Source organism: Lissotriton helveticus, chromosome 12 (assembly GCF_964261635.1).
Source record: "Lissotriton helveticus chromosome 12, aLisHel1.1, whole genome shotgun sequence".
NCBI classification, from domain to species: Eukaryota; Metazoa; Chordata; class Amphibia; order Caudata; family Salamandridae; genus Lissotriton; species Lissotriton helveticus.
Window position 1 is genome coordinate 66,647,112 of NC_136073.1, and position 23,692 is coordinate 66,670,803.

A 23,692-nucleotide genomic window follows, 5' to 3' on the forward strand; every position below is an offset into this window, starting at 1 on the left:
CCCAAGCAATAATTGGTCCATGGAATCCCACCCTGGGGCCGCATTCAATAAGAGGTGTGGGCCACCTCCCGAGCCATTAAAGCCCCGGAGTGCCCAGTCAACAGTGATCCCATCAATTATGTCATTTGAGATGCCATCAGTGATGTTATAAATGATGTCATAGAACATGTCATGAGTGATGTAGTTTGTGAGGTCATAACCAGTGCATGGCGACGGTGCAAGTTCTAGTTAGCTGTGCTAGCTATAACTAGTGAATTTCATTTTTTTTACACAGCCACCTAAGTATAACATTACTTTAACTTTTTTATTTTTGAGTGAAAATATATATACACTTATTTTACTTACCTTAGCTATACATACCTTTACAGTTGCCAAACTCAAAACAATCTGTAGCCCGTTGGATTTGTTCATGGATTGTAGGATGTTGCCTAAAAGCCATTCGGCCGCTATGAGGGAATCCTAGAGCCCGCTGTAAAGGAGATTGCTACAGCCCTCTTTCGAAATGTCCCCATGAGTGAAGTTTACAGAGCCACTTACCTGGAGATCTGTTCATACACTTGCAAAATGTTGTTATGTAGACTTGCACCCAGCGACGTTGGCAGAGATATGCAGTTTTGATATTCATTGTAAAACCCAATGATGTAGAAGTAGGATTACGCACAAGTAGGTTTTTTACCTTGTAATTCCCATGATACAGTGTGCACCGTGCATACAGGATCACCAGCACAGACCAGCTCTATACAGACAGGAATCCAGTTTCCCCGATCTGTGACTGTGTGCACAGCCACTACGCAGGTTAGTTGGTACTACAAGGCCATTCATCGCCCAGATACATGGGTAGCAGAACTAAAGTGCTGCACGTGTTTACGATAGAGGATTGGCTATTTTTCAGCAATATATACTTAAACAATGTAATAAGAGTGCATTGCCGTTCTATAGATTTAGGATAGCTGGTTCACTCTGAAGCTGGGGTATCCATCAGGCAGATGTTCAGATCCGCGAATACTCGAGACCCCAGCCTAAGGAAAATATTCTAGCCACGGCCCCCAGGCCATAATGGATCCTCCGAAAAATATTCCATATCAGCAGAACTGCTGTACATAGAGTTCAGGTTGCTGGTTGAGTGTGAGTAGCTTATCCAGTGTTGTTTGTTCATTGCATTTTAATAATTGTTGGTTATCGTTTACAATGGGAAAAATTAAAACGATGTACCGGAATGGGGAGGATAAACCAAGACTGGATGAAGTACAAATGTCTTACATGTGTTAGCATAAGGTCTGTGGTGTTGGTGGAGGCGGCTGTCCATCTCCCATTTGGTGCTGTGTGGTGCATTGGTCACTTCAGTATTCCATGCTAAATGTATCCAAGAAGTCTGTGGTGTTAACTTATTCTCTTTTTGTGTCCCTCAGCCCATCAAGCAGCAGTGCTGAAAAACTGTGCCCTGAAGTGGGTTCAGTCCCGAATCAGGTGTCTGCCTGGAGCCCGGAACTCTTCAAAACTCTTTTGCAGACCTTGCGACTTCGTAACCCTAGTATCTTTGGGTAGAGGTCCTCCAAGACCCGACTGCCAGAGCTGATCTTTGTTCTGCTGCTACTCTTGTGTTAAAGGTGAAGGCTGGCAAACTGCACAAAAGCTACAGGATGTGCCCAGGAATGCTTTCTGCAGGAAAGGATCAGCCGTGAATAACTTGGGGTTGTCGGCCTGTGATGTCTTTTAGCCCTTGGACTGGGAAGAGGCATTGGACTTGGCCAAACACATCAAAAGGCAAAGCAGGCCCAGGATCTATAGATGCGACACAGAGACGCGAGGCTGCTGATAATCGCCAGCTGAATAGTGCACACATAAGAAAACAATTGAAAACCCAAATAAACAGCTTATATTGTTTTTCTAAGTCCTGCCACTTTGTTGTAGCCTTTCGTTCACAAAGTCGCCTGAGTTTTAAGATCTGCCTGAGTGTCATGTCTCATTATTTTTCCCACTTTGGGCCAGAGGGGGCGCATCGTCAGATCACAGGCATCGGTTGCTGCACCTAGTATGGCAGGGCTGTGTATACCCACACACATACACACACCCCCACCTCTATCCTACAATCATGCTCCAGTGTTTGAAATACATTTTCATGTTGACTGTGAAATACGTCTATGCATTATACACAGCCCTGCCACAATAGATGCATGGACACTGGTGAAACTGGGGGGCCATGGTTACCTAGTGCAAAGCCTGTTGTCTTGGCTGGCAGGTAGACTTGGAGAAATGGCCAGATGTGAAGTTGAGTTGGCTTTGCTAAATGTTGGTGGGTAATTTGTCAGGCTGAAGGGAAAAGAAGGCAGCTCAGACCAATTTGATAAAAAATGTTGCAATTCATTTTTCATTGAGACCGTGGTAGGATTTTATTTTACTTATACTGTAATGATAACAGAATAAAGGTAAAATGAGATGATATTTGCTTACAGCTGACCATAGATGGCCTATCGTTCCATCAGAAGAAAAATGTATATATTGAGGAGCAAAGGTGACAGTGACAACCTCGGGGCAAAAACCTGGCAAGTTGCAAAAAGGTGACCCGGAGGTCTTTATTGGGCGGCTAGTGACCTTCTCGGTGCCAGACAGCTCAGGGCTTTAGTAGAAAACCAAGTAACAATGACCTGTATATGTCGTACCCAGCAGGAGCGATGTTTTGAAGTGTCCTCTGCTGCCCCTCTAAAAAAGCACTCTACCAGGAGGAAGCACCATGGGGAAACGGGAAGAAAACAAGGAAAGTGGGGGAAGAGAAAAACTACTCGCTTGTCCACCCTGGTTCTTCTCTTGACAGCCCTCTAGATAACTGCGTTCAGACTGCGACGTCGTATACCACATAGATGGATGGACACCCTTGGAACTCACATAATTCTGGAAGAGAGATGTATGAACACAAACTATACTTTAGATACTGTAATATATAATAGCTGATAACATGGAAGGCAATACCTGGAACTTTTGTAACTTAGATGGAGTTACAGGAACATAATGGTGTATGCAGGTTTGTGATGTCTTGACGTGGGATTTGCAACTGGAGCAAAAAAAATGTGGGGAAATTATTGGTAGTAAGGCTCAGGATGCAGTAGGAGCTCTTGAAATCAGAGCGTATGAAGGAGTCTGGGACTAATAAGTCAGATCTCTGTAAAAGGCAAGGCCTATTTCTTGTAATACAGGTGAAAACAATAGTCCACTCACACGATAGCCCTTTCCATACGTACAACTACATACACCTCAATAAAACAAAACAGAAATGTAAGCCACTAGGCACACCGATAGCCATCTCGGTATTAAATGACTAGGAATTTCTTAAGGACTGTTAAACACACCAAGTGAAGCTCTTGGTAATAAGGCTCAAGGTTATAACCACTTGCAATTCTGCGGGGTAAACAATGGGTTCCACCAACGCTACAATAAAAAGCAGATAATCTCGATGAAAGTGATGTGAATGAGAGCCCATATTGAATACCAATGGCAAACCCCTCAATGCGCTAGTGCATATGTAGTATACAAGCTACTTGGCTCAATGTCCCAGGAATAGCTGAAGCGGGAAACGGAGCGAACTGGAGAATGGTCTGGAGAAAAATAATGGAGATGCTGTAAGTATGGGAGTAAAATCCGTTTGTCAAGCAAGTGCGTCTCCGTTTGCGGCCCTGAAATGGTCGCTGAGACTCCATGTCTCGCCCGATCTTGGAAGCGTCAATCAGGCGGCTCCACATCAGGGCGCTTCAGTGCCACGGTTAGGCTTTGGTGTGGCCGGAGGAATGGTTATGCCGGCCGCAAGCCGCTTTAACCCATCCAGTGGTAGTGCTCTGGATGTAGACCAGGTAGAGAGTAATGTTTGCAGTTGAAAGTTCACTCCTTGAGCAGTGACCTTTCAAAGAAAGTATATCTCGGTGATGGGTCTCTGGTTCTACATGTCAGAGGGCTAAACGTTAAATTCTTTGAAATAGATAGATTAATTTTCTATGATGGCATAAAAGTCATATGGAAGACAGAAGGGTTGATATAGTATGTCTGTGGGCGTTTTGTCCCCCGTATGTTTTTAGGGCATCAAGACACAATACAGTAAGTGCTCGGCCATTTCATTTCATGTATTACGCATTACTGGCAGTAAGTTAAAGCAAGTTGGAGGAGGCAAATTTCTTTGTCCTGATGAGTCAGGCTTTCATAGGATCTTAAATATTATGTTATTGTTCAATTTGGTTCAGCAAGGTACATCAGATAATCTGTTAGACAGCAGAAGATTTCTTCCAGAAACTGAGATTTCTCTTGAAGCATGTGGGTGGATGCCGATGAGACAGGAAGAGTTTTGGTTGTCACTTGCGACCGCACATTCTCACTGAACTTCCTGCTACTGGAAGAAGGATCTTAAAAAGTTGTGCATTGGAAGTGTGCGAGGGAGAAACAATATTGGGTAAAGTTAAGTCACAGGTTGTGTAACAAGGTTCAGTTGTTGGAAAGTTGGTTCCAATGGACTTTTAAGTCTTTATATTAGAATTTTCTTAGCCTAGTGGAGCAATGACATAGTCACCAAGCTAGCATTTCTTTACAGAAATTGTCCCTTGTAGCTCAAGAGTTAGTAGATAAATCTATTGGTAGGAGACCCCAAAACTGAAGTCTTATTTCTATGCCACAGAATGGCCTACTTTGAAAAGTTAACACTGGAATTGCATAGAAATTGAAATCTATCAGATGCTGAGGTATATCCTTTATGCATATTATTTGGGACCATTGCCTAAGGACCCAAAAACAACAATTATTAGAAAATTAGCCCTTGAAAGCCACCAAGATGTCCCTTACCTCAATCATCGTTTATGATGTGAGGATACTGCCCCTACTTTTTTGCTTGATTTTGCTGAAGTTAGGACAATCGTGCCGTCTCGTCAGTAGCAGCAAATTCCTTGACTAAATTGCCTACAGTAACAGGTGAGATTACTACATCAAATCTCAGTTTCACATTTCCTTTTTGGATAGTCAGTCTTCTGTGGTTCATTTCAGACTACCAGCTATACCTCTGTGAATTAATGATGATATTTTGATGTAATCTCATCCTCTAATCAAAAAGATCCTTCCCTCAAAAAATCTCATCCAGATGCTTCTAAATTATCCTCCCACACTGAGGACATTTAACGCAACTGTTTATCAAACTAATGTCAGCGTTCCTCACCCTAAAAGCATCTAAGTCAGCCCTGAGTTAGGAGAATCTAAATCGGCCTTACCTTAGAGCATCTAAATTTAACCAAAGAGCATCTAAATCTACCCTTTCTTAAGAGCATCTAAATAGAGCCTGCTCCAAAAGAATCTAAACCAACCTCTATCTAAGAACACCTATCTCATTCTAAGAGCCTCTATATCAGCCAAATACTATGAACGTCTGACTAGCCTACCCTAAGAGCATCTAAAGCAGCCCTCATAGAACTTGATTAAGTCAGAAATGTTTTGATGGAGTTGCTGAAAATGCTTATCAGGCCCAGCGCTCAAAGACCTCCTACTGTACTGCATCACCCTGCATGCTCAAACGGTACTTGACTAAGGTGACTTAATTTCAGATTCATCCAAGGACATGCTAATCAAGAATATTTCAGTACAAAGCAGAAGACCAGGTGAGAGTTCATGTATTTGGGAAAAACAAACCAAAGCAATTATCTACGCCTGTTAAGGGGCACCAGTTAAGAAAAGAGTCACAAGTGATCTTAATCTCTCCAGACAGTTGCCTCATCCTGCACAGTTCACTTTGGGAACCCTCTCCCAATAAAGTTTAGCAAACCAGTTTATTCTTCTTCAGCACCTGCTAGTTCTGAAACAAACAAATGAAGGTTATTATTGTCCTATACCAAATCAAAAAGAGGGAGAAGGATGAGATTGTGATCCACACGGCTTCCTTATTTATGTATCAAAAAATCAACTGGGGGTGGATTTCTTGTCCTGTGTAACTGGGTTTTTTAGCAATTTTCGTGCACTGTACCGATAAAAAAACCCTCATTCACGTACGGAGGTCGATGGTGGCGGAATATCTTGATATTCCTTAGGAATGTGACAGCATCATCATAGGGTTAGTGGTTATGTTTCCTCCACCCGGAAGTATCCCCTGGTTAGAGCAGTACAAGTGATCCACCCCCCAGTTGATTTTTTGATATTGCTGTCCTATGACAAATTACTTGCGTAATACTTGTCCATAAATTGATTCTTGTAGTCTTTTCAGATATTGGTTGGAATTAGTTAAGCTTGTGGTGGAAAATAGTTGATAGATTCTGCACATCGATGGTGGAAGTGGTCAACATTTGCAATCAAAAGAGATCAAACTAGGATACAATTGAGAGATACCCACATGAAGCCTCTTCTAGGAATTTATCAACAGCACGTACAGCAGTTCTTTGAAATGATTTACCATTATGAGGGACGTCAGCAAAGCTCCCTCTCTGCATATTTTTCTCTAGTTCATTTCTATGATGTCTAGTGTATTATTTAGGTTTATGCTTAATATTTCAGCTTACTTCGCTTTTATATGTGTGGTGTAGTAAGGGACTCTAAGGCGTGCAAGAAAGATTGGCCCCCACCATCTGGTAGGTCGGTAAAAGACATTCATACGTAGGACGGAGAGGGACACTTACCCCTGGGCCCTGGTGCCACTGCACCTGCTCTGCCAATGATAGCTATGTCTCGTGGTTGTTTAGGTTGTTTATTTAAAAATGTTGTCTATGGATAGCTAGATCAGGTATTGCACTGTAAAGACTGCACAACTTAGTTTACAGAGACTGCATCCAGTAGACCTTTGCGAGGTCTAAAGTGCATCATACGGGTGAGATAAGAATTAGACATGGATCTTTCATACAAGACAGCAGATGACATGCCCTTGGTGACACGCCAAGTATCCTTGGGCCAGCCATCATAGCGTTTGTAACCTTTGCCTCTCTCCAGACCACAACAATGACGATTGCACATTCTGCCGAGCCTTCCATTATAAGAAGACTATTGCTACTGCAGGAACAGGTGCTTGGCTCACATCAGGATGCAGTGACTGTTGACGATAGAAGCTCCAGACATGTTCAGAGAATTGGAACCCCTTAATGCTGAGGAGGAAAATTTTGCATCTTTAGGCGTCCTCCCTCACCAAACCAGCCCAGTGGTCTAAGACTCTAGTGGCTCCAATGCTGAAGAAGAAACTATCGAAGGAGCTCTGTTGACCTCCACCAGTACCGGCCCTTGCACTAAGTTGACCCAAGAGCCGTGAGTGTGGCCAAAGTGCAAACCCACCAGAAGCTCCGCAAAAGGCTGCACACTGAGACGGAGCACCGGTCTCAAGGGAGTCTGGCATCCAGCCCTGTGAACAAAAAATTGTTTATCCAAACACATAACCCTAGAGCTTGCTAGGGGAAGGAACTAGAGGCTATGGGGTGTTCAGGGTGAGCTGGACTCCAAACCTCATATGCGAGGGAAGCGAAGAGGGCGCCTTCAGGATGACATCGGGAGACGAGAAGAGGACGCCTTTAGGATGACAGCGGGGGACGCAGCTTGATACAAGTGTGACTACAGGGGTCCCTCAGTCCCCCTTCCCATGGGGCATTTCAGTCCTTGACTTGGGGCTTCAAGAAACCCCTACTTTAGGTAGAGGTTGCCATAGATCACCCTACAGGGTGGTAATATCTGAACCAGAAGAGGTTAGATAGCCCTAGTTATTAAGTCCTGATGAATGCCACAGACACTCGGGACCAATACGGCAGAAACATGTTGACGATACGGCACCTAACAAATTTATTTTGGTGTTTGACCGTCCTGTCCTGCACAGAAGCGGCCGCTCCCCGCATTCCCTCCTGGTATCGTAGCGCTTCTTGTTCCACGCTGCCTGGGCTTTGCTTGCATTCCATCTCGCCACATTTCATAGCGCCGCATTGTGCCTCATGTTTAGACGCTACTTGTGATTTATAACTTAACTTGATTTGCCACATTTATTAGAGACGCATTGTGCCTGTGACTAGACGCTACTTGTACTGCATTTCATTTTTGCCACATCCCATAGCGCTGCACCCTGCTTTAACGCGCTGTAAACATAGCGCTGCTGTGTATTTTAATTTTGTGCTCACTGCTCGCCCCATCCTCTCCCTGATCACAGTTGTTTACTGCTGCTGCCATTTTGTTGTTGTTTGTGCAGCCCCAGCCCCGTCCCTCCAATCACGCTCCCGCCTCCCTGCTGACCCTCCCTCCCACTAAGAGTAGAGGCCGACCCCACCCCCCCCTGTGAGCTGTGACCGTCCTGTCCTGCACAGAAGCGGCCGCTCCCCGCATTCCCTCCTGGTATCGTAGCGCTTCTTGTTCCACGCTGCCTGGGCTTTGCTTGCATTCCATCTCGCCACATTTCATAGCGCCGCATTGTGCCTCATGTTTAGACGCTACTTGTGATTAATAACTTAACTTGATTTGCCACATTTATTAGAGACGCATTGTGCCTGTGACTAGACGCTACTTGTACTGCATTTCATTTTTGCCACATCCCATAGCGCTGCACCCTGCTTTAACGCGCTGTAAACATAGCGCTGCTGTGTATTTTAATTTTGTGCTCACTGCTCGCCCCATCCTCTCCCTGATCACCGTTGTTTACTGCTGCTGCCATTTTGTTGTTGTTTGTGCAGCCCCAGCCCCGTCCCTCCAATCACGCTCCCGCCTCCCTGCGGACCCTCCCTCCCACTAAGAGTAGAGGCCGACCCCACCCCCCCTGTGAGCTGTGACCGTCCTGTCCTGCACAGAAGCGGCCGCTCCCCGCATTCCCTCCTGGTATCGTAGCGCTTCTTGTTCCACGCTGCCTGGGCTTTGCTTGCATTCCATCTCGCCACATTTCATAGCGCCGCATTGTGCCTCATGTTTAGACGCTACTTGTGATTAATAACTTAACTTGATTTGCCACATTTATTAGAGACGCATTGTGCCTGTGACTAGACGCTACTTGTACTGCATTTCATTTTTGCCACATCCCATAGCGCTGCACCCTGCTTTAACGCGCTGTAAACATAGAGCTGCTGTGTATTTTAATTTTGTGCTCACTGCTCGCCCCATCCTCTCCCTGATCACCGTTGTTTACTGCTGCTGCCATTTTGTTGTTGTTTGTGCAGCCCCAGCCCCGTCCCTCCAATCACGCTCCCGCCTCCCTGCTGACCCTCCCTCGCCCCTCCCCTTCCACTATCCATTTATGACAGATGCATCCGCGCGCAGCGTTCACGCGCAGCCGTCGTGCCCCTTGCGCGCCGAAGGTGCGCCAAAGGTAAGCCCGTCTACGCCCGTCCGCGCCTGGACCGCGCCCAGCGCCCGTCCCCCTGCTCCATGCCGCTCCCAACTCCCCAGAGTAACTTATGATGCCGCTACTCTCCTCGCCCTCAACGCCGGACGCACCCCACTTTGCTGCAAAGCTACCCCAGGACGTACCCACGGCCCATTCTCCTGCCTCTCCTGTAAGTTCAACTGCGTCAGGACCCTCACCAAACACACTTCCTCCACACACAGCTCCGAACCCAACGACTTGAAATGCATCCTACTGAACACCCGCTCGGTCCACAGACATGCAACCGAACTCTGGGACCTAATCGACACTGCGTCACCTGACATCGCCTTCCTTACTGAAACTTGGATGAACGCATCTTCTGCCCCTGACATCGCCATAGCCATACCGGACACTTACAAGATCATTCGAAAAGACCGCACCAATAAAAAAACTGGAGGAGGCATCGCTATCGTCCATAGAAACACCATCAAAATTACAACCAGCTCTGACGTAAATCTTGCAACCGCCGAACACCTCCACTTTCAGATCCACACCGACCCCAGGACTACACTTAGAGGAACACTCATTTACAGGCCCCCAGGCACCCGATCTCAATTCAGTGACGACATCACTGACTTCGTCAGCCCGCACGCCCTCGCCTCCGAGAACTACATTCTTCTAGGAGACCTCAACTACCACCTTGACAACATTCACGACAACAACACCACCACCCTTCTGGACAACCTGTCCAATCTCGGACTCAAACAACTTGTTGACACCCCCACTCACATAGCCGGACACACGCTCGACCCTATCTTCACCTCCAGCAAGCACATCTCCTTCGATCATACTACAGCCCTCCACTGGACGGATCATAGCTGTGTTCACTTCAGCTATAAAACAACCCTGACCCATAACCGTCTACAACCCATTCCCCGAAGAAAATGGAACAAAATCTCCACCGAACAACTCCTCACATCACTCAGCCAAAACATTCCCACCCTGGCAACGGACCCAGACCTAGCGGCCACCAACCTCAGGCAATGGATTACCCACAGTGCGGACGAACTAGCACCCCTGAAAAAACACCAGTCGAAATCATCCAGCAAAAAAGCTCCCTGGTTCAATGATGACCTTAAAAAATCCAAGAAGACATGCCGCACCCTGGAGAAGAATTGGAGAAAAGAACCAACTTCAGACAACATGGACTCCCTCAAGACAGCCACCCGCAAACACCACCAACTGATCCGATCCGCCAAGAAATCAGCACTTAAGAACCGTCTCGACAACAATTCTCATAACAGCAAGGAACTCTTCAATATCGTCAAAGATTTCACCAACCCTCCCGCAGCATCCAACGACATCACTAACTCCCAAGACCTCTGCGATGCGCTATCCTCCTTCTTCTACAACAAAATTGCCGACATCCACAACAGCTTCAAGAATACTCCCAATGACCAACTCACCCCACCCACTTCAGATCCCACCCCTCCAACTAACTACCTCAACTCCTGGAACCCAATCACCATTGAAGACACCATTCGCCTCATGAACTCAATCCACTCTGGCTCACCTTCTGACCCCTGCCCCCACTTCATCTTCAACAAAGCTGACTCCATCATCGCTCCCCAACTCCGCGATGTCATCAACTGTTCCTTCGACTCCGCCACCTTTCCAGAAATATGGAAACACGCCGAACTCAGCGCCCTTCTGAAAAAACCAACAGCAGACCCCTCAGATCTGAAAAACTACCGACCCATCTCCCTACTCCCTTTCCCGGCCAAAGTCATCGAGAAAGCCGTCAATAGCCAACTAGCAGCCTTCCTTGAATCCAACAACTCCCTGGATCCCTCACAGAACGGCTTTCGAGCCAAACACAGCACCGAAACCGCCCTCATTGCGGCGACCGACGACATCCGAGCACTCCTGGACAACGGTGAAACAGTGGCCCTCATTCTACTCGACCTCTCCGCGGCCTTCGACACTGTCTGTCACAACACCCTCATACAACGCCTCAACAACATCGGCATACAAGGAAAAGCCTTGGACTGGATCATCTCATTCCTAGCCGGGAGAACACAGAGAGTCCGACTCCCCCCATTCTACTCAGAGCCCACCGAAGTCATCTGCGGCGTACCTCAAGGCTCCTCACTCAGTCCCACCCTCTTCAACGTCTACATGAGTCCCCTCGCCTCCATCGCACGTCAACACAACCTCAACATCATCTCCTACGCCGACGACACCCAGCTAATCCTTTCCCTCACCAAAGACCCCAACACCGCCAAAAACAACCTTCACGAAGGTATGAAAGAAGTAGCCGAATGGATGAAACAGAGCCGCTTAAAACTCAACTCAGACAAGACGGAGGTGCTCATCCTAGGATCCTCCCCCTCAGCTTGGGACGACTCCTGGTGGCCTTCCGCTTTGGGATCTGCGCCCACACCCACAGACCATGCACGCAACCTTGGCTTCATTCTAGACTCCTCCCTCTCAATGTCCAGACAAGTCAACGCCGTATCGTCCTCCTGCTTCAACGTCCTTCGCATTCTCAAAAAGATCTTCCGCTGGATCCCCCTCGAAACAAGAAAGACTGTCACCCATGCACTGGTCACGAGTCGACTGGACTATGGCAACACACTCTACGCCGGAATTACAACAAAATTGCAGAAAAAACTCCAGCGCATCCAAAACGCATCAGCGAGACTCATATTAGACATCCCGCGCCAAGAGCACATCACCGGTCACTTAAAAAACCTCCACTGGCTTCCCGTCAACAAAAGAATTACTTTCCGCCTTCTTACCCACGCACACAAGTCCCTTTATAATCTAGGACCCGAATGCCTCAACACCCGACTGTCCTTCTACTATCCCACCCGCCAACTAAGATCATCCAATCAAGCCCTCGCCGCAGTCCCGCGCATCCGAAAAACCACCATGGGTGGCAGATCCTTCTCCTTCCTGGCTGCCAAGACCTGGAACTCACTCCCCACCCACCTCCGCCTTACTCAGAATCACATCTCCTTCAGAAAAGAACTGAAAACATGGCTATTCGATAAAAAGTAAACCCCTCCCTCCAGCGCCTTGAGACCCTCTGGGTGAGTAGTGCGCTTTACAAATACCTGAACTTGAACTTGAACTTTATTACGGCCCCACACTTAGTTTTTAGGAGTACCTCCCTGTCTCCAGGTGTAGGCCCGATCTCTACCTAATGTAGTTTCTAGAGAGCGAGGACTGCCAATGATGAAGCATGACACCTGGTGGTGCGTAAGGACAGTCCTTCCCATTTTTTGAGATGCCCTGCACCCCACTCAATAAAGTGTGGAGTGCTTGTCTTTGTGGATAGAATCACAGATTTATTCGGGGTAGCTTCTTATGTGTGTGCCCCACTGCTTAACCAGGAGAGCAAGCTATTTATTCCATGCCAAAGTTAAAGTCGGTACCAAGAGCCCCTTCCTCAGCTGGGTTAGATTACTCCAAAATAACAATCATGGAAAAGCCCCAAGAAGAATTGGATGTAAGGCAAGAGCAGATCTTCATTTACCCTTGTACAGGAAAGATTTCTGCCACGGTGTCTGCGCTAAGACCCCAGAGACTTTGCAAAGGAATCGGAGGCAGGCATGGAATAAATAGCGGGTGCGGACAGTGAATTCAGCTTTGAAGGGTGTAGGACTTTTAGGCACCGGATGGGCAATGAGGGTTGATGCCCTTTGTCGGATCCTGCTTTAGCTCCAATGCTTTTTATTGGTCGTGAAAGGAGCCTGAAGGTGGAGGTGACCTGCAAGCAGCAATTGTTTGTTGCACACACAATAAGACGCAGTAGAAGGAGATGGAGGAGCTCATTTAACCCCTTCGGTGCTCATGACGAGCTGAGGTCGTCATGGCATATACCTCTCAGGTGCTCATGACGAGCTGAGCTTGTCATGACCACACCCGTGTTTATTATGGCCCAGCACTGCAGGGGAATCGCTCCAGCAGCCATGAGGTTAACATCTCCCTGATGAGTTTGAGAGCGTGGTGAGGAAATAGTGGCAGAAGGAGAAGCCATTTTTAATGCCACCATACACTGCGCCCTTGATGCCGCTGCTAGGGGAGAACACCTCCATCAAACTCCGGCATCACACTCTTTTTCATATCGGGATTTAAACTAGAGGTTCAGCAGCATCTCATCAATATGCCTTCAATGGACCCATCTCCTTGGACTGCAGGCTAATGAGATGCTCGGGAAAATTAAGGACACTGACATTACAAAGTCACTGGGTGCCCTAGAGAACCCAGCTGACAGAGGTTCCTTTTATAGGTAGCAGTATAGAGTAGGATCCAAGATCACCTCCCGGACCACCCACAATCATATCAAAGGCAGCAACAATCTTAACCACCATTAGGGCAGTAGAGGATACATGTGAGGGGCGCACATGGATAACAACTCCAGCAAGTGTAGGGGTAGACGGACCTCCAGTAAAGGAGCCTCTACCTCCAAACATGGGCTTGCCGCACATCCGACCACACAGGTCCTGTCGGAGAGCAACTGCAAGATTTCTTTCAACACTGGGATGGAATGATTTCCGACTGGTGGGTCCTGGTTATCATTCAGCATGAATATTGTCTAGATTTCCTTTCATCCCTGTCAAACATTCCTCTCCAGACACCCACCCTAAGCTCAGAATACCTTTGCCTTCCCCATTAGGTGGTTCAGGCCCTTCTCCTCAAGGGGGCGATAGAGCTAGTCCCACATCAACATTTCAGCAAGGGTGTTTACCCCCCATACTTTCTCTTTCCCAAAACGAATGCTTTCTCTAGCTCATTTTGGATCGCAAGCTCCCCAACAAATACTTCCTCTCAGAAAATATCCACATGACAATTATGTAGGGTATCAACCCCCTTCTGCTGTAAGGCGACTTCATGACAGTACTAGACCACAAGGACGCCTGCTTTCACAAACCAAATCCACCCTGCTCATCGGCACTGCCGCTGCTTTTGGCAAGTGAACAGCACTACCAATTCAAGGTGGTGCCTATCAGGGTTACCACAACCCCAAGTGTAGTGTAGTTCCTATTATCCCAATAGGCTCTGCGCATTGGAATAATACCTTCAATAGTATAGGCCTAGACCAGATGTTAACTAGGTCTTCTATTGTCGATATTAGACTTAAAGTTTTGGGTTTGCCAGCTAGCTCAGAGTTCACTAGAAACTTTCTCGAATAGGCAAGGAGGAGTTGAACCTCCCTGGATAGACAAGAAGGGATTTAGTTTCTGACAACCATAGAACATGACAACTTTGCTCTCCCCTAATCAAGAGTGTATCTCTAGAGTCGTGTGAAAACAAAAGACAACTTATTTTACTCAGTCAGTACGTGCATTCTTAGTCTCACCAGATTGTAGAGAAAAGGAAGAGACGGGCGTGTTCAATAAAAAGATGGTATTTATTGATCAGTCTCTTTTCTCATACAAGAGAAATGAATCGATATTATCGCAATACTTATGGTTAAGTAAAGTGCATACAATAAAAGCAGAAGTATAAAATAATACTGTAAAAACATTTATATGGTTTCTAAGCCATAAGGTGGTTTAAAATGGATAAAATAGATACATACACATATACATTTGACTAATCGTACTCAACTGGTGTTTCTAACTACGCCTACCCCGGTGTACCTGACCTAAGCCTAATACGTGGGCGGGAATAGAAAGTAGCAGTTTAAGTTAAGTTTGTTTTGCCAAGTGACTGACTCAAGAATTCTCTGCAAGGGGTTATTCAGTTCTGTACCTGGAATCTAGGATGAATGAGGGATGGTATCTCTCGTCTCTGGTCTTGATATTCCAGGCTGCCTGCGAGGGCTACCCGGAAGCGCCGGAGCTGGATTTCTCGGCAGGAGAAAGCAGCGTCTCGTTCTCAGCGCGTCAGGAAGGCGGGGCTGCGCCAGCGGGGTCTGCTCTGCTCTGGGCTTCGGCAAGTCTGGCTGCTCCGATCTCGTCACCACCGCGTGTGTTTGCTTAAGGCAATACCGGTAATATTTATACCTGTAAGGTGCCGAGATTGACGTAAGGATGGACATAGATACGTCAATAAGGATGTCATACGACTTGGTCGTTAGCACATTCTTTTGCTGAAGTTCTCGATGAAATCAAAACAATGGCCGCAGGGTTTTTCCCAGGTTGTCATAGGTTTGATTTGTTTTGAGAACTCCGTATGCCTTATCAGGGGCTGGAGGAATATCGCTTGTCTAATTAGATGGCAAGCGTTATGACCTAATCAGATAACACGTTCCTGTGCCGTAGTGTGGCTTAATCAGATAACGGTTTCTGCATCATGGGATGGCTGCTAGTTAACTTGTTAACCAGAACAGGGTCAGGAATAGGGGGATCGATACAGAACCTATAAGAATACATCACACCCACTCCACGCTAACTATGGCCATGTTTACGAATCTAGGCATAGTAAAACATACTGTAGAGTATCGTGTATACCTTTCCACCCCAAAATACATATAATACATTTCGAATAATGTAATATACGGAAAAAATATTCACATGTACTATATGCACTCAAGCTGTAGAATAATGCTAAAGTAATCACGCATATGTATACATTATTGCTAATTGGTATATGAGAATTTACACATGAAATGGCTCTTAATACAGAAGAAAAAGGTTCGAGACCATTTCATCACAGAATAAAAATAATTATGAACATACCAGCGGGCAGCTAATGTCTATAAAGTTTCTAAAAATTAGAAAATTCTAGTTCTCTAAGAATAGTTCTTACTTTAAGCAGAAGATAAGTGTCCCGAAAAATCGTAAAAATATTTTGGGGCTGCTGAAAAAATCGCTGTCCGTGAACTGGAGGGAAAATTGTCCATGTTATTTTGCTATTAAGTTGAAGGCCAAATTCAGGGTGTTGGGAACGCCGTGTGCTAGCTTGCTTAAAAGTCTCTATTTCTGCTCTGGTGAGAACATCATATCATTTAGACTGTCGAAAAAGCTGTCAACAGCTTCCTGGGAGAGTTCCACTAACTCGGAAAAAGGTGTAACCATGCATTTGTGCGCATGATTGTCTCCATTGACGTTTTGATTAGTATTGCTGACAGAAGGTCGTACCTGATCGATGCTGCTTTCATCTTGAACTCCACTACCCCTTAATCGTAGTGGTGAAGTTTCCACGAATGCCGTCATCAGGATTGGCAGCCGTTGAGGGCAGCACAAAGCATGAGCCTTTATCGGACCCAACAATGTTTCTGCATCCATAGGCGCATCCGATTGTAGCGTCAGACAGGTGTCCAACACGCATTCTTCTCCGCACAGCAAGCACCTTAATACAGGTAAAACACATCGATGCCACATTGGTCGAAATGAAGGAAACCAAGTCATGTTCAGGTCTCTAAGCCGGGATAGTCCCAGGATTTTTGATATCCGGTCCCGGTATCCAATGGCTCGGATTGTTTCTTCCCTTGTCGCAGGTGTTTTGTCTGTGACATGGTTTGCCATAACGAAATATCAGGACCAAGAATAGGATTCCTGGGGGAGGAGCCTAGCTCGCGGCCGTGATGGTCGCCCTTTAGCTCGGCTCCCGCAGCCCTCCGTCCTGATTGACGATCCTGTCTTCTATCCTGTCCGAGGACGACACATCTTTTGGGGCATTGAAACATAACGGCTTGTTTGTACTTACCATCCGACCCCGGGGTCTCGGTGTGCAGTGGCTCCGGAGTTGTGGCCTCCGAGGGATCGGGGCCTCCGCGAGACTTGGACCGGGACCTGGCCGGCGGGATCCGACGGCTCTCGGCCCCGGCCGAGAGCGAGAACCAGTGTTGGGAGCCGATGTGCGAAGATCCCGGCGATCCTGAACCGGGCCTGCCCTGGTGGCCGCGCGGCCGACGTGGGTGAGAGGCCCCGGGACCTGATTCTGTGAAGGGGTCTCCCTCCGCCGCTGCTGGGTCCGGCGGCCCTGGTCCTCGGGGCCCGGACTCCGCTTGTTTGGGGCACCGGGGCTGGTGCTGGCGGAGACCCGTTTTGGGCGGATATCCTTTTGGCATCGAGGCCGCCCTTGCTGGGACCCCCGGAGCTTGTAAAGTCCTACATTTGCGAACTGTTATTTCCGGGGGTCTTGGTGGGCGGCGATTGGGCTGATTCACGAAATGGCGGCCGACCCTCTGGAACGAGAATCACCCTGTGGCGGCAGGCCCGTGTTGCCTAATCGTGTGGGGAGCGGATCTGGTGGACGTGAGCCGACGGTCAGAGATATCCTGGAAGCCCTGAGATCCCTACACGCTTCCCTGGCCCTGGGAGTCTCTGTGGGTCCGCCACGATCTGCCGCCATTTTGGGCGGCCATTTCTTCTTGTCGCCCTCTTGTTTCGATGACTTCAATGCCTCGCCCCCCTCGATTGACTTGAGTGTCTCCGCCACTGATCGAAGATCGTGTAGTGTGCCGGTGACTTTGGGGCGCCCTGCTTTTCATGGTTCGGACCCCGGGGATTTGGATGCTGTACTGCGACCATGTTCGACATTGTTGCCTGAAACTATTGGTGGACTGCCTCCTGTGCTTGCTTCGATGACTTTGCCTGTGTCTATAATTGGGACCACTTCGCCCGATCCAGTGGCGCAACTGAACTCCTGTTTTACACTGATCGTGCTGCGATTGTTGATGCATCTACACTTTTGGTTCGGACTATTGCTCCCTTGTGGATCTATCTACCCCCCACGTAGCTTTGTTAGTCACCATTCCACTCGACTATATGCTGATTTCGTATTTAGTATGTGGTTTTACATTGCCATGTGGTGGGTGGGATTTGTCGCTCGAAAGGGTTGGGGGTGAAATGTACGACTTCTGTTTGATTCCCGGTATACGATTTAGTAGCATCATTGTTTTTAATCGTAGAAAGGTGGGCGGTCCCCTTCTCTTAATGTTTTATAGCGCGTGATGGGGTGTCGTCCTGGTCTGTTTTTGACTGTGCTTTTCTGGTTGGGCGGAGGGCTGCGGCCACCCGTTCGGATTATAGTTATTCTGCTCCTCCCTCCTGTCCTTTTTTCTTCGCTTTTGTTGTTCTTTTTTGTCTCGTTCTTCTTTCTTACTTCTCGCTATATTTCGGGTTCTGGTTTAGGGCGACAGGCACGCTGTCTGAAGGGTAGGCCATAGCCTTCTACAGGGGGGACGGGTGGGTTGGGTACTATTTTTTGTTTGTCCTCTGGTTCTATGGCCCTTTTCTATCTCTTTTTCGTGAGGCCGCGTCTGTCCTGACCTCCTCTGGTGTGTTTCGGGTGGGGGGTGTGGCGTCGTTAATCCTCCTGATAGGTTTCGGCTGTCTTTCTCCCCGATTGCCATACCCCCACTTGGGCCGCTACTCCTTTTGTCTCCTGTCTTCCTGCCACGGGGGGCCTGGGTCGGCGTGTCTTCTTCCTTTCGTTTTTCTTAGTTCTTTATTTCCCTTTTTATTGTCTTATTTTGTCTTCCCTCCGTTTTCCCTTCCCTTCCCCCTCCCCTTCCCTACCTCGTCCCCCTCCCCCTTTTTTCCTCTCGGTGTCCTAGAAGTTCTCATGACGAGCTGGTTTTGGTTTATTGTCTTTCCGATCCCTCTGTTCTGGCTTGGTAGTGTCCTGGGTGGCGGGCATGTTACGAGAAGAATGCTCAGGGGCTGATTGTGTCTCACATATCCTGATTTCTTGAATGCATTGTATTATCCCCCCCGATCTTCTGGCCCCATGCCCCCTTATTAATGTTGCAGTTGATTACGGAATATCGGATGCCTCCGTATTGAAAGTGCGCCTGTCATACGTCTTCTCCCCATATTATAAAATTAAGCCTTATTTGCTCCTGTGTTTTAGCCCTTTGGTTCCTGAATTTTTTCTCCCCCCTTTTATGATTGTACGGCCTCTGGTTTGTATTGATTGATTATGTGATATTTGCCTGGTGACTCCTGATTGTTTTGTACATTGCGGCCGGCCGGCTGGGTTGTAGGCCTTGACTTGTCTCTCCTTTTTGATGTCAATAAAGGTTTTCCAAAAAAAAAAAAAAAAGAATAGGATTCCTGCAATTAGTCCTAAAATGAGGGAAATCCGCCAAAAATCGAATGGACGAAGTCTGGAAAAATACCTAGTATGGCTTTGAATGGTGTTAATGCCATCGAAAATACTGTCTTAAATACTTTTGAGACTCCACTGGTATCAGAAATATTTAAGATTTCATTCAGGATTTCTGCGAAATGTATGGGGGAATTAGTTGATAACAATGAGTGAATCTCTGCAGTCGTCCTTGCGACTAGGAGATCATACGTTTCTTTTGATGACGTGAGTCTGGTCGGCGTCTGAAGAAGCACTGTTTTCATTCTGCTTAAAGTATCTATTCGAATAGAAGTAATTTTCAAGTTAGGCCATGCCCTTGCCTCCCTGTCTGGAAAGGAGCTGGGGAACAATGAGTGTCCACAGCACATGACCTTCGCAGTCGTAGTTACGAGATAAGGAGTCCCGGGCATAAGACTACAACATCTGCGATCCACAATTAGAATGTAACTCCCGTTATAGAGTCTTTTAAGGAATGGTTCTATCTCTGTTGCAGGTGCGCCTAGCTGGTGACATGAAAGGTTATTTGAGTTCCCTTCACAGGCTCCATGCAAACTAATTCCATTACACAGAAGTGTACCGCTTAGTGACATCGCACAATTATTGCCACTAAGAAACACTTTCTGTCCTTTATTACTGAGGGCAAGTTCCATGTTGTCTTAATGTACCCTTTTCCCAATTTTTCGTACATGCCAGCCTGTATATATTTTTGGCAGTATTGAAACCTGAAGGTTGATATTGGAATATTAATTATCCCATGTATTATCCATTCACTGACAGGTCGTTCTGACATTGTCACTGGTAATCTCTCGAGTTTCTCAATGCTCAGGATTGTATAATCAGCACCCTTTTGTGCCATACTGATTTGTTTATCAGTAAGGTTAAAGATATTGAATAGTGACGTTGTGTTGATTAAACGCCAAGGCACATAGCCTGAACGCAGATTTTGTAACGTCCAGCCAAGCTGTACAATAGAACGCAATTGAGACTGACCGTGTTGTAACAACAGTAAGTCTTGCGATATTATGTCGATTGCTGAAGACACAATGCTGTCCAAAGAAAAAATTCTGGAGGACAGAGTCATTAACCCATTGTCCACTACAGGAAGTGATTTTTCCAAATTAATACGGTCAATTTCCCGTATACTTTCTGCTGTCTCAATTTGAGTTACCTTCCAGGCCTCATTGTAAGCTGCATATACAGAGGCTGCTATGAAGCGTTTTTGACGCTGTTTGCGCGGTCCCATAATGAAATCACGCAAGTCAGCACCATCAGTAAGTAAAGTTAGGTGTTGCTTAATTTCTGTCAGTGTGGAAGTTTGTAGCCATTGAAGGCATAATTTGCCCACACTGTAGGTGGTTATTATCCCTAGGTGTTGTCTTTGGGAATATCTAGGGTCTGGCCTGGTCAATTTGAACCCCTGTTTTTTGTTCAGGAATCTGTCTTGACAGTTATTAGTATCTGTGGGCCAGATCAACCACTGTTTCCAATCAGGATGTGTTCTGTTTTGGTTTAATATATAGTTTACGTCTATCTCTTCATCTGTAGAGCTATTGCTGTCCATTGTTGGCTTTGGAATAGACGGTTTATTTAAGTCTTTGATGTTGGCTAAGCCAAGACAGGTGGTTTGTTGAACAGTGTCATTTAAAAATATAATTTGTTCTGGGATCATGCAGGCTCTAAACAATGATTCTATACCTTGTACTTGCCATTCTTTTGTACCCCAAACACTTTTAACTTCAACATTTTTGTCCCAATAATCAAAACCAAAAGTATTCATTTGTTCAAAAAATGAGTCTGAATATATCAATTTCGTGTTTGTTAGCATGGTCTTTGTCCCTGTCTTATTTGACAATTTGAAATAAAATGTTTCAGCATTACTTGTGTTGAACCCTGAAAAGTATGAATATTTGTCGTAAAAGGTTCTTGAGCTTCCTTTTGGAGGGGTTGCACAATGTTCCCATTGATTATAATTTAAAACATTTCTAGGTTGTGCAGATTTATGTAGAAAATGGTTACCATAGTGGTTGTAACAGTACATACTATCATAATTAGTCGAACCCTGCAAATAATCATGTTTGGTAAATTTAGCAGACATCACTAAGTCAGACATCATATTATTTATACTTTCAAAGTCCCAATCATCAGCAAATGAGCTTGTTTTTACAAAGTCACTCAACGAGATCTTAATTTGGTGTGGATATTTCAGGATCTCAACCGGACCATAAATTTCGTAGTCAGTATTGTCCCATGCTACCCCACCCGGTATAGGATTGGCTGTGAAGTTGACCGAAGAAAGTTCTCTTTTCTCGACGTGTGAAGATGTGTGTGGCTTGAGGATCAAGTTGATTTTCTGACTTGCTGTGTCCATTTTAGCATATTTTCCCTCAATGAAGCGTCCCAAAGTTAGTACCATGATGAGCCAAAGTATGAGGATAAATGCACCAAAGCCCACCCAAAATTCAATCCATGGAGAAATCAGATATGTTTCTTTCAGCTGTTTCAAAAGTTCTTTAGCTTTATCTTTAAAGGTTTTTGTTGATGGCTGTGTTTTTGATTCACTTAGGTCTTCAGAGGAATCATCGAAGTTTATGAAGTAGCCGGATGCAGTTCTGTCAATTGTTCCAATTGCTTCAGGATTACTGTTTCTTGCATATTCGTTTGTTACTTCATTGTAGGTTCTTGTGTCTCTACTAAATCTTTTTATTTGGGTTTTCAGAGGTTTAAGTTCCAATGCATTGTTGCATAGTCCTTGTTGTTCTTCTGTAGGCGTTTCAAATGTGATTAGCCTCTTAGTTTGGACCTCTGTATTGGTAGCAAATCTTGGTGTTCTACTACTTATCGGGAGTCCACTTGGCCTACTGTTTGTTATCGGCCACATGATTGTGGTTTTACCAGGTCGATGGATACAACTCGGTTCTCCTTTTTACCAGCAAGCGGCGGTAGTACAACTGATCTTGTCCCGTTGATAGACAAGACAGGAACTGCTTTTCTGTAAGAAGGCCCAAATTCCTTCTTTACCGCTATCTTTTCTCTGACTAGATCCCCGACTTTTGGAATCCAGACAGGTCTTGCTGGGACAGGTGGTGGTTCTTCAGTGGTTGTTGGCTGCTGTTTCAACTTTATGTTGCTCAGGTCTTTTCTTGTTTTGTTTAAGTCCTGCAAAATAGCCAAACGATCTTTGATATCAAAGCTTTTTTCCTTTACCACTGAAGTCTGACTGTCAAGATCTAAGACTAACATCCTAGTTCCAAACAATAATTCGTACGGACTGAATCCCTTCAGAGAATTTCTTGGCAGGTTATTTAGACTACGTTGGACACTTATTAGATGTTTGACCCACCCAGCTCCCGAACCTAATATCCTTTCTGTTATAGATAGCTTTATGCCTTGGTTTTTTCTTTACACCATCCCGTATCCCTCAGGAAGGAAGTGAGAAGAATCCCGCATCGCTATGCTCATTTGGCCGTGCTTCCCCACAAGCTTGAGGGCTAAAGTGAAAACATTGGTCAAACGTAGCATGCTCCTAGCGTATATGCCATTTAGACTCGCAAATCTTTGTATAACAGTCCAGACGTCAGCCGAGTGCTGGGGATCTACATTATAAGTGGAAACTAGCCTGTATATGTTAATCGGACGCTTTGCTTTTTACTGCTGATCCTTTCTGGAGTGAAACGCCACGGTAGTATACCGTTTCTCTCGCCACTGCGATCTCTGTTGCAGTCCGGGCATTTTTTTACAAAAATGTGATGCTGCAGGCTCATGCCTGGCCACCAGTACACTGATTGTAGTTCTTCCAGAGAATCTTTTAGTTTGAGGTGTCTGAGACCCTCGCCCATATGTGCGTCTGCAATTAACAAAGTTCTCCTGTCCATGTTTGGAATTACTCTATCCCCCACTCCAGGGATTCGAGCAAAAGGGACGGAGTTTGCATCGATTATGTATGTATAATTGAGTGGATAGTTGATCGGTAGCGCTGAGCAGTCGCCTTTTGATGACGTTTTTACCGCCAGCACTGTTTCACCGTCAATGTATTTCATTGTACGCTTTTTTCTAGCTACGGAAGCCGATTTAGTTGCTACCGCTGTGGCTGTCTTAGCCAATGAATTCCCTGCAACGTGAACGCCATCACGCTGATGCCTCAGTGAGTGTGTCACGTGAGTCTTTGGTAGTTCTTTCTGTAAAAGAACTATTTGTTCCCAAAGCAGTTTTTGCTTTATTGTTGCACCTGTGTCATCTTTGTAACCGTTTTGAATCCATTTCTGCAAATCGCTGTTATATGATTTGACGCAGTAATACGAATCGGACACTATAAGTGTCGGGAATTCGCGATCTGCATTATCTTGCGCCATTTTCAATGCTATTATTTCAGTCTGT

At 46.1% G+C, this 23,692-nt stretch overlaps 1 protein-coding gene across 7 annotated transcripts in view; it reads left to right on the plus strand.

The window, feature by feature from the left end:
- RANGRF (RAN guanine nucleotide release factor) overlaps window positions 1-19,273 on the plus strand; it is a 75,418-nt gene extending 56,145 nt beyond the window's left edge. For 5 of the 7 annotated variants that reach the window (XM_078669103.1, XM_078669101.1, XM_078669104.1 and 2 more), the window contains exon 6: window positions 1,410-1,884. In XM_078669103.1, coding sequence (XP_078525229.1) covers window positions 1,410-1,545 — 136 coding nt within the window. In that variant the 3' untranslated portion in view covers window positions 1,546-1,884. Of the gene's footprint in view, window positions 1-1,409; window positions 1,885-19,250 lie in introns of those variants that run through there. The other 2 variants (XR_013603502.1, XR_013603501.1) reach the window with 1 other exon arrangement.
- Window positions 19,274-23,692: the final 4,419 nt, after the last annotated feature.